The following is a 12,492-nucleotide window of genomic DNA, read 5'->3' on the forward strand; positions in this document are numbered from 1 at the left end:
GTCAATTTTTGGTAAGACAATAACACAATTTGTATTTTATTGCAAATCAACATTTTATAAAGGAACATTTTCATATATCCTCCCCTTATATAAATAGCATTTAGACTTAGTTGTTATGAATGTATTTTGTTTGTTGTTTATTTGATTAATATTTGATATTTTTTATCATTAAATAGTTTTGTATTGATAACTTTTAACATGTCTGTGTAATATGATGATGTCATTTATAGAAAAAAACCTGCAGAGAATTTTCAGTTTTCAGTTTGTTGTCTTATAACTATTTTTGTTTTATTTTTGTGTTTTGGATTAGTTTTACAACTTGCAACAGTTTTGGTTCAGTCAGACTGCTGTCTTTACTTCATGTCAGCTGGATGTGTGAATAGAAAGCTCTAAACATGCTTTGAGCCAGTAACGAGAATCTGCATTTGTATTTGAATGGCAAATATTGTTCATAGGAAAAACAAACACATCTGAACAGTACAGTGGACCAGGAAACATGTGAACGCTCTAAGAAAGGGTTAGAGGGAGATTTGAGTGCAACTAGTTTAATGAAAATATCAGCCATAAGTTTAACCCCATCAGAGTTCATATATGACTGTAGTGAATGGATTTAAATCTCCCCATTTACATTTTCTACCTTTTGATTTATGGATTTATTATTCTGACAGCAAAGTACCACACCCTGAAAACCATGCAACCTGACAAACCAGTTTTAATGAGTTGTTCCCTATAAACACATGTCAAGGAAAAAAATTTTAATCAATTCAACATTTCAATTGCACACATATATTCCATTATAAAAGAAAACAAAAAAACACTGCTCATCCATAAAATGTGCTGAAGTTATTGTATACATCATGACCTTTTACATACACAAATGCGACTGGAGATGAAAATAATTTCAGTTTTACATCATCTGTGTACCCTACTGTTCTGTATTGATTAACAGGTAATCTATGTTTCTTGATTTAATTAAGTGTCTGCCTCCTACAGCACCTCTGTGTTGGTCTGTGTGACCAACAGATCTTTTGTTTTTAAACGTATATGTAATTCACATCTTGGGGTGTTGATAGTTTCACTGTCTCCTTTCTACTTATCAATCATCTTAGCCCAGCCCAGACCTTTTGTTAAGCCTGTTGTATGAAATCCTGTCCAGAGAGAGAGACCTTATCTACATACAGCCCTGTTGTAAACTTCTGTCTCCACTGTGCAGTGATAACAGCTCATCTGAACCAGACACAGAATTGGACCTGAAAGAATTGTTCTTCAACACCAAGAAAACAGAGGTTCACTTTGAATGTTGCGGGGCTGCATTCAGTAGGTAAAAAACACAAAGGTTAGACATTTCACAATGAGCAAAAAAAACTGGTCATCCGACAATCAAAACAGGTTTAACACAAGATGCAGGCCTTTAGAGCATGCTCAGCTCAATGAGGCGGCCTGCGAACACGCCTAATGTGCCAATGAGACACACAGCCATGAACACACACAGCAGAATATGATCCAACACCATGGCCACAAACTTCCACTCCTCAGCAGCCTGGAAAGAGAAAAGGGACAAAGGTCACACACAGGAGAGCATGACTCAATAAATTAATGACACTTTCTGGATGAGAAAGATTTACATTGTTGGATTCCTCGTCGGATTTCATGGTTTCGGCGATGTACTTGACTCCTTCGATGGCACTGCGGACGTCAGGGTTCTTGGTGATGGGTGACTGGTAGGTAACAGAAGTGGTCTGGTTGCCAGAGATGTCTGAGATGTCAAAATCAGCACCGTAGATATTAGATTTAGTTGGCTTTTCCTTTCCTGGGCGCTTCATTGTTGAGAAGAACATGATGTTGGGAATGGTTTCAATAAAAACCTGTCACAGAAAGACAAAAGATATGCACAATGTCAAAGAATATACAACATCAGAGCCGATGGATTAAATGAAAATAAAGATGTCCTGCCTGCTACCACTAGATGGCAGTGTAATACAGGAAAATATATTCAGGATTGTTCTCTACAGCTCCAAGCTTGTATGACAGATTTCTAGTCATTCAGTCAAAACAATATAAGTCAGTATTTTATTCCCCTTATGTGCTCACCTTGCGGACCCAGTCTGGCATGGTGTGAGTGCTCGGGGAGCGATGGTGAGTGTTGATGACAATGACAGTGATGATGATGGAGGCAATGACGAAGACCATGGTGAAGAGCATGTACTTCCCAATGAGCGGTACAGCACTGGAGGTGGAGGGGATCAGCTCCACGATGACCAGCAGGAACACAGTCAGAGACAGCAGGACAGAGATGCTGAGGGTCATCTTCTCACCTGGGAGACACAAAGGAACATCTTCACTGCTCACACTGGCTTTTAATTGGTCTAAAACTAACAGGAAGTCAAGCAAAAGGCAGTTGCTTTGTAAGAAATATTTGTGGTCAATCAACATTTATACCAGGATCATGAGATGAGTATGAGTATGAGTATGGGAAAACAATCTCTCTTTAAGATTCATTTAGTAGCACAAGTTTTAAAACATATACTGAAAGGACCTTGACAGGATTGTTTTAACAGCTGCAATTTCCAAGGAAACAAACAAACTTCAATAAAAAATTTAAATTCAATTCTTTTGCTCCACACTGGGCCTAACGTAGCAACATTCTATTATATTTTGTCAAGTTGTTGCCTTCTTTTCTTATTAATTGCTAATATCAACTCTTAGGGACATAAAAATCATTAAAAATAAGTAGTAATATACAATCAAAAATGACGAGGACCCCTAAATTCAGACCATAGTGTTTGTCCTAAAATGTTTATAGATAAGTTTATTGATTTTATTTTTTTATTGATCCCCGTGGGGGAAATTTGTATGTTACATCAGCCCAGAGTACAGATTAAACAGGTTAAGATTATGGATGTCAAGACAATTGTTATATCGACTTATCGTTTGATATATAAAAATAGACACAATAGTTTTTTTCCGGACTCAATATATTATTGTTTACATGCGTGACTTTTTCTGCTTTTATTTTAAATAATATAATACATAATGTTTATCTCAGTGCAATTTTTTGTTACCAGAGCCTGAATGTTTTGTTTTGGTTGTAGTTTATTTATTTATGTTTTATTTATCTAGGATACTTTAATATTTCTTTTCCACATTTTAATTCCAGTGTTTAATATTCTTGAGATTTAAAAAATCATTGCTGTGGAAAAGGATGTATTTATTATTCTCTAATATTGTTTTTAAATTAAAACAACATTGATAAAACAATACTGATGTGTAAAATGTGTTATCATGACAAGATAGTTAAGATAATGAATTGAAATATAACAAAATAAAATACAAACAACAAAGACATTATATCCACTAGTGGTGTGCCAAACTAGTGGATATATACTGTGCACTGACTAAATATACATTATAAATACATATGTATAATGTGTGCAGTGTGCAACGTTCCACATGAGTTCAGTGCAGGAGAAAGTGGGGGGAGTAGACCGAAAATAGATGTTATCGTGAGAGGGAAGAGGGCTGATCAGCATGAACGAAGGTTGTAGTTAAAGAGGACATTGTTGTGTTTTCACAAAGATAATTAGGAAATTTCTATGTTATTTCAACACATCTTTACATTAAAAACACATTGAAATAACCCGTAAACCGTAGTGGAAAATGTGGGGCTGCTACATTAAACAGTATGTTGGCTCATGATATCAAAAACATGCAATCTTAATACATTGCCACAAGGGAGAGCTGTTGCTATGAGTAAATACTTCCCTTCCCGCGCCATCCAATCAGGATTTCACCTCTTGTATTTACACAACAACACAAAAGCTGCACTGTTCATCCACACCAGCAAATCACATTTAAAGTGAGAGGCATTTTTGTTGTTGTTTCTAAATCTGAACAAAGGCACACGTAAACAGATTCTGACACCATTTCAAAAGTAAAATGCAAGACATGTTGTTTTTGTTGCTCCGTAAGAGCAGTTATCCCAGAGAGAGCATCTTTTGGCACCAGCTTCTCCTCCACACTTTCCTGTCAGCAGCCATATCAGAAACTGGGATCAAGTGATGTATTATACATTAAAGCAAAGGCCTGCTTTCAGACATGACAGCACAGAGGGACCCTGGGTAATGAGGCAGACCCACACACTGGGAACATGGCCAGATGTGCACACAAGCAGTGCATTTCCTGCAGCAGCTGATGTAGTGACACCTCAGAATTAGGAACAAAGATTTGCCCATCATGATGTCAGTAATGATATCTGTGTTTTCATGATTTTACTCTTTTTTTTTTAACAATTTATACACAACTATTTTTGAGAATTGCCTATTATTCACATATACACTGCACATTGTATTATTTTCCGCAGAGTGTCATAGTACTGTGATCCATGTTAAAGAAAAAGCTTCAAATTTGGGTAAATAAGCTAATTTGCATTCTTGCTAGAAGTTAGAAAAGAAAATCAATACCTCGTCCAAGTCTGTGTGCTGAACATGAAACTACAGCAAAGACACAGTTAAGATTTGTGAGTGGAAACAGAGAGAAACAGCTTATCTGCTTCAGTCCAAACACAATAAAATGATCCTGCCTGCACCTCTAAAGATCACTAATTAACACATTTCATCCAATTTGAATAAAAAAGAAAAAGACTGAAATCAACATTTTGCAGTTGTATGGGGGGTACTGTGTGCTGTATGCAGTGATATCCTGGAGCCTTGTCGTCACGATGAGGGTGCCAGACAGCGAGCCAATTAGTGAGCCTGGATCAGTCCGAAGGTAAAACTAGCACCTCTAGAGCTCATTAATTAGCATATTACATCTTGTTTGTTTTATTAGTGGATCCAGGAGCAGTGACTTCCTGGAGTACCATAAAACCACAGCATTTTTGTACAGATTTAATAGTAGAGATATCTGGTGTGTAAATTAGTGAGTTTGTAGCTTGGAACTAGCCAGGCTAGCTGTTCCCACCTGTTTCCAGTCTCTGAGCTAAGCTAAGCTAACTGTTCAATTTCTTGTTAATTTTAATGCCTGGTACAACAAAAGGTACATTTATTTGGACAAAGTTAATGATAACAACAAAAATAGCTCATAAGAGTTTAATTTAAGAGTTCATAACTAGACATTTCCCATGGTTTTCTTGATAATGAGTTTGGTTAATATCAGGAAAACCATGGAAAATGTCCAGATATCAACTCTGAAATTAAACTCTGCCGAGCTATTTTTGTTGTTATCATTATATTTATCCAAACAAATGTACCATTAGTTGTACCAGGCATTAAAATGAATAAGAAATTGAAGAAAAATGGTGGTCTAATATTTTTTTTACATGATTGTATATGAGTGGTACCCAGTGGTTCTTATCTTACTCTCAGAAAGAAGCTAATAGACTATTGCTTTGCATGTAATTCCCTTCAGTCTCAGCAAAAGCAAACAGTGAAATTAACTGGAAAATACAAAAAAAGGACTGTTATCATATGGATAGCTGTCTTATTGAGCCCTGTGTATGATTTTGAACCTGCTTGGAGCAAATGAGAATGGTCAAAATGTGTGAAAGTGTGGAAAAAAAATGTGTCATCATACCAGAGTCTGTAGGAAGATAGAAGACGAGGCCGGTCAAGAAGGAGAAGAGCATGCAGGGGATGATGACGTTGACGATGAAGTAGAGCGGGAGCCGCAGCATGAGGAAGTGGTAGGTGATGTCCAGGTAAGGGGTCTCAGGGCAGCAGGCGTAGTACACCCAGTGCTTCCAGCCGCGGTAATCCTTCATCACCCACTCTCCACTCTCCATGAAGTTACTGAGGTCAGGGCGGTCACTGTCCTGGTGAGGAGAAGCAATAACAGGCTCATTAAATGACAATTTTAAATTCAAATTCTTTTGTCGTGTACACAGAATTTGTTCTACAAGATGCTGTTGGAGCTATTTAGTTCTTGTTGGTATTTAGTTGTCTCTTCAGTTTATTAATAACAATGAGTATCGTTTGATTATTCTAAACGTTTGTTTATTTTGATAATATTTTGTTTTGCTAGTTAATTGGTTAGTTTAATAACCATTATTGTTTAGCATATTTAGTTTACATATTATTTTTGTGTTTTATGGAATTTGGGTTGGCACCATGGGCGCCTGATGTTATATAGGTAGGAGGGTAGGCAGAGGGCCGTCATGCACCTGGGTGGGCCGATGGTTTTTTATCACCGTGAAGATAGGCAGCAGGAGCCATGTTTCTTTGTTGTCTTTGTTTGCTTGCTCGCAATGGATAAAATAAACTTTTTAGAACTAAAAATCTTGCATGGACTTCAGCTTCTTTGCCTGCGTACACCACACGCCCATGGTGCATCAGTGGCATTTTGATTAAGTTTGTTTTAAGTTTAATTTTGTTATTTTTTCGGACAAATTGCCACTACAGATGCTGTGATTTTAAAGGGGGTTGTCATATGGTGCAATATTTGTTAGTTTTCTGCTGTTAATTATTGTTCATTGTGGTGACAGAAGTTATCCACCCTGTAGATCTTATTATCTTCGCTGTTGTTTTCAGTTAGGCTTGTTAGCCAGCAGGAAGAACAGGTGTAGCATGGAAGGGTGCAGGGTGGGGAATGATTTTCAATTTTTCACTTTAGTTAATGTTGTGTGATGGGCCATGCCACTGCAGAGTGCCCTTCTAGTTCTTAATAAAAACCAGGGGGATATCACTCCAGTGGTACCAAAAAACAGGAGTGGAATGTAACTAACTACATTTACTTATTTAGTGTATTAGAGTATTTTCATTTTATGTAACTTTATACTTCTGCTCCAATAAATTTGAGGCTAATATTATACCTTTTACTCCACTACATTTAGCTGCCAGCTTTAGTTACTTTTCAGGTCAAGATTTAACAATTAAAAAAAGAAAAAAAAAAGAAATTAGATTTTTTATTAATTAAACGTAACAGTATATTTAGTAGTTAAAAAATACCTTTTGGGGAATTATTACACATTATGCTTACATACATGCATCAATACAGATAATTTGATAATATATTTAGAATATATAAAACAATCTGAGTGGGTCCTTTCTGAGTACTTTTGACTTTTGATACTTTAAGTACATTTTGATGCTGATACTTTTGTACTTTTACTTAAATACATTTTGAATGCAGGACTTTTACTTGTAGTGGAGTTATTAAACAAAACACAAATGAGGTTATTTGTGTTTTAGAGTTTGTAAGCAATAAAGAAGCCTCAGAGATGTCAGAGATGTTGTTCCAAAGGAATTCTGATGTTTGCTCTCATACAGTCATGTAAAAAATATTAGACCACCCCTTTTTCTTCAATTTCTTGTTCATTTTAATGGTTTTCTTGATAATAACCAAAACTGTCTAAATATCAGCTCTTAAATTAAACTCTTATGAGCTATTTTTGTTGTTATCATTATAATTGTCCAAACAAATTTACCTTTTGTTTTACCAGGTATTAAAATGAATAATACATTGAAGAAAACAAGGTTGGTCTAATCATTTTTTTCATGACTGAATATTTTGACACTGAAACCATTATTGTTTCCAACAAGTGTCGATTTACACAATTTGTACCGTTAAAGGCATAGTTTGAAAGCAAATTTCTCAACTATCCCTCCAAAGTAAGGGTCTTAATTAGGGATGCACGATATTATCGCCACGTTATTGGTATCGGCCGATATTGGCTGAAAAATGAATTATCGGACAGCGGCCAACACGCTGATATCCACCGATATAATAAACCGATTGAATAATGTGGTGCTGCTTACTTGATTAAATGCACAACCTCGGCTCCTATGTCTGTCATATGTTCGGAATTTTTTATTGTTTGCACATCACCTCTCTGTTGCACCTTAAGCACATGTTGTTTACTTATAATGTCAATTGTGAAATTGGCCAAATTTGCCCTGATTGTGGGTTTTGTTATTGATTATCTCAGGGAGAGCATCATCCAAGTTTTAAGTAGGATGTATCTTTTTGTATTTTATTTGAAAGCAATTGTCAAAAATAAGTATGCAGTTTTAAGCATGAAGTATTTTTCCTATTTTGCACAAGGAATGAATATTACATAACAAATGTGATAAGAGTATGCTCCATAATACTGTATGCTAATTCCACTACAGAAGAGAGATGAAGATCTCTGCAATTAGTTGTGTGGGAAAAAATATCGGTATCGGTATCAGTAATCTGCTAAATGAGTTGCAAAAAAATCAGCATATCAGATATCGGCAAAAAAAATCCAATATCATGCATCCCTAGTCTTAATAGAATTACAGGATTGACGACGACCAGGTTTCCATCGTAGGTCCAGGTGCCGAGCTTCATGCTGCAGTTCTGAAGGTCAAAGGGGAAATGCAGCACAATGATCTCACAGTAGCTCTTGAAGATGGCAGGCGGGTTCCACGTGATCAACCCTGTGTGCTCCAGCAGCACTTTGGTCTCATGGACGATGGCAAAGTCCCCGTCAGCACTGTGGGCACAGAAACACACAGACAGCATCAACATGGGAGGTAACAAGTTAAATGTTAACGCAGGGGGACATCAGGGCCTGAGGACGGGTCAGGGCTGCGGTCGCACCGTCAGCCAACCAGCGCTCAGCTTGCACAGGTTGTTGTGGCAGCGGAGCTGGTTGTCAGGGAAAAAAAGCAGCGTGTCAGATGCAGCATATGGTGAGAGGAGGAGGAGGAGGAGGAGGAGGAGAAGAGGAGGAGGGGGCTTCAATACAGAGTCCAGATTTAGCCTGATGAAATCTGAGCTTTCACACGCTGCATAGTGGAGTATAGGAAAGAGTGATTCAAAACATCCCTGATAGGTGTGTTAATTGTTTTCAGAGGCCTGGATGTTTGTGGTCACAGAGCTTATTGGAATGAACTAAAAAGGGTTTATTAATAAAATAAAAAAATATAAGAATGACATGGATCCAATATAGCTTCATGACATACTTGTTGTAGAGAACCAGATCAGGGCGCCAAATGTCAGTGGAGGGAACTCTGATCTTTCTGATGCCGCCGTAATCCTCTGGGTTCCACATCAAGTTCACATCTTTCCATTGCTGAAAAAAAAACAACCCACAAGAGCACACAGAACAATGGACTGTGCTTTAATTATGATCCTTATGAATGTTTTGTTTTATGGGGGAGAAAAAAGCAAACATAAGCAGAAAACATTATGCAGACTGTGACATTATGGTGGTGATACATTTTGTAAAGATAAACATTTTAAAGGAAATTATATTTTCTGAAGCACATTTCTGGTGTTTCATTCCTAATTTATGGGGTGCCATAAAAAATAAATCTAAGAAATGATAAGAAAATAATAATAAAAAATAAATGAAGAGAGATGAATAAAATAACAAGTTAATTAAAACATGCAGAAATATAGAGATAAATAAGTAAAATAATATAAATTTATATTGATTTATTTCTCTTTATATTTCCACATTTATTTAATCCATTTATTTTGGGGTTATATTTTTATTTTAATGGCACTCCTATGACTCCATACACAACTTTCCTTCTCAAATTTCATCTTATAATTATTTATTATTATTATTATTATTATTATTATTATTATTATTATTATTGTTATTGCTATATAGTTTTATTTAAATAATGTATTTTAAGCATTTTCTAAATATTATTATTATTATTATTATTATTATTGTTGTTGTTGTTGTTATTATTATTATTATGTTTATTCCTGTATTTTTTCCCTCCTTTAAAAAAAAATCATTAATTCTTATTAGTACATTATTGAGGCTTTCTGTGATATGATGGTGTGTCTATAACCTCTTGTAATGATATTACAACATTAACAAACGTGTTTCAAACCTGTTTCAGTCGCACGTTGCTGCTGACGATCTGGTTGACCTCATCCTGTGGATCCAGATAAACGTGTTTAGACAGCTGATGACAGTGAATCTCAATGCAGATGTGGTGATATAGTGTGTGGCATGAGCCCTCACCACACTGATGAGCTGGATGAGCTGAAGGCCCACAGTAACAACCACCGGGTCCTTGAAGTGGTTGACAGGACGGACGACCTTATTGTAGCCAGTGAAGAGCGTTTTCACCAGCCGTGTTTCATCACCGGAGGCCCAGGCTGCACCTTAAATAAAAAACACACCAAAGAGGCTCATTGTGGTTCACAGTTACTGACACTGGAAGCATTTAGACAGTGAAATGTGTCTTTCTTTGCTCCTCAAGCTGCCTCTTGAGTGTGCTGGAGAGTTATCACGGTGTGCCAAAGTAGAAAATCGCTTTAAGAACATCTGATACGAGAGGTGAGTTCATTTAATATGAGTTGAAAATAGACGTGACAAGTGTCCTACCATACGTGTGAATGTTTGTGAATACATGTGCATGTACTATGCACCAGCCCACTAGTAGTTGTTGAGTGTACAGTGTGAATGGAGTAAAAAATGGGCAATAAGTACACACATTTGTATGATTTAAGTCTATATGTTCATTTATTTATTATATTCAATGTTTTAAATATAGTTCCCAGGCTATGTAGCAGAAGAAACCAAGAGGGAAAAGCATTCAAGCACATGTCCTCCAACTTGTAGGCCTGTGGTGTAATCGTATGCATTTGCATATATATGTTTTCAGGGTCAAATTTGGCAATACTGCATTTGAACATGCAGTGGCACCCCTGTAAGGCTTCTAACAGAGATGTTCTTGTCCTCATTTCACTATGTATCTGTCACAAGCCACTGCAGGATCCCCTTTCATTTTTCAGCTGACCTTGAAACGGAGGTCATTTTACAGCAACATGTTGTTTGAATGGTTGAATGATCCTCCAGACGTTTAACTCAGTAAACTGAAATCGTCTGAACACGATTATTCAGGTGACTTCATGTGGTGACAGACGGACAAAAGGTTGAAAAGCAAAATGAAGAGAGAACACATGCCCTTGTCAATCAAAGAGCCGGTTTGCACTGAATTAAAATGCGTTCATTAGTCTTGTTGTTTGGATTGGATCAGCTGTCACCGACCTGAGCAGTGTCAATAAACATAATTAATGCAAAAAGGGTTTAGTAATTGTTTTTACAGACTCAAACTTTCTCTAACTTCATTAGGCTTTTTAGAATAAATTAAAGCAAAGCAGACACACACATATCTGCATGTTAGCAACACACATTTTCTTCAGTTTTAAAGGAGGTCTTACCTGCTAGAATGACTAGATGAAAAATGACAAGTACAGTATTCATTCTTGCCAATAAATCCAGGCATCCAAAACCAGGATCGAACTTCAACACGCTGCCCGTTGACCACTTGAGAATTAAAAAGGTTTGACCCACCTAAAACATTCTTTCAGCACTGGCAAATGACTTACTGTACGAGCTCCAAGCCCTCCACTGGCAGCCTTGTTGTTATTGTCTGACAGCGGATGTGAGTGACTGGCGGCCAATGCTTGTCATTTGAGAGGGCCACATTCTTTGTCATCTGTTATAAGATCAACATGCCAGAGTAATCCGCCACTGAAATATCCCATCGTGAACTTGGCCACACACAAGCTCGAGGTGAGAAGAGACAGCACATGCTCACTGCTCTTTCCCCTCAGTGACACATTATCCAGGCTGTCTTTAAATCTGTGTATCCACGTCCATATAATGTTGAGCCTCTGGGTAATTTTCATATGTACATAGTTACAATATCTGCTTATTTCAGTTAAACTGTGTGATAGATGTATGTATGACATGAATTAAAAATTGATTTTTTTTTTTTTTTACCTTAATCACATTTGACAGAATAATCACTCCACAAAGGCCTGTTTAGTCGCTGTTATAGAGCTTTAAATGGTGTCACATGATCAATATCCATCTGCTGAGGAGGATCATGTGCTGTGAAGCTACTGAATGAAGCTCTCCATGAGATTGTTTTGTCAAAAGCTCCGTCAGTATGATGTATGATCATGATCTCCTGACTCCTGGTGACATGGTTATGGTAGTGAAATGGTTATTTTAGCCACCAAAACAACCTAAAGAACAAAATTGCTTGGTTAGCGTTAGGAAGAATCATAGTTTGAGTATAAATAACAATGTGATGTTGTTAAATAAGTCATGAAATGTAATAAAAAATAATTATAATAATAATTGTCGCTCTTTGTACATCTGACTTCTTCTTTTGCTCCCATTATGTTCATTGGGGCCGCTAGAGCTTGACGCATTACAACAAGGAGGAGAGTCTGATACTTTTTTATGCATATCTGTGATAGGTTTGATATGATATTGAAGATGAATTTGACATATTTTTTTGCTTAATATATAGATATTGTGTAAACATCATTATTGTGGGTTCTTCTGCCATCTACTATAGTGAAAGCCTGGTTCGACAGAGAGCAGTCAATCACAACGAGAATGATGCCATAAGGCTAAAAACAATTCTTACATCAAAAGAAAAACAATAAGAGACAGAGCAGGAACATTCACAAGACTTTCTCAGATACACAGAAAATAAAAGGTAAAAAGGTAAAAACTGAAGTAAAAAGGAGTGCTAGGATAGAAAG

At 36.7% G+C, this 12,492-nt stretch overlaps 1 protein-coding gene across 1 annotated transcript; it reads right to left on the bottom strand.

Moving 5' to 3' along the window:
* Nucleotides 1–721: 721 nt before the first annotated feature.
* Nucleotides 722–11,194, bottom strand: LOC131979052 (acetylcholine receptor subunit alpha-like). Its single transcript, XM_059342940.1, has 9 exons — nt 11,152–11,194; nt 9,947–10,089; nt 9,813–9,857; nt 8,925–9,034; nt 8,257–8,452; nt 5,572–5,809; nt 2,092–2,315; nt 1,626–1,865; nt 722–1,540 (listed from the first exon to the last, which is right to left on the bottom strand). The coding sequence occupies exons 1-9, from the start codon at nt 11,192–11,194 to the stop codon at nt 1,412–1,414; spliced, it is 1,368 nt and encodes a 455-aa protein (XP_059198923.1). The 3' UTR covers nt 722–1,411.
* Between the last annotated feature and the right edge of the window lie 1,298 nt (nt 11,195–12,492).

This window comes from Centropristis striata, chromosome 10 (genome assembly GCF_030273125.1).
Source record: "Centropristis striata isolate RG_2023a ecotype Rhode Island chromosome 10, C.striata_1.0, whole genome shotgun sequence".
Lineage (NCBI taxonomy): Eukaryota > Metazoa > Chordata > Actinopteri > Perciformes > Serranidae > Centropristis > Centropristis striata.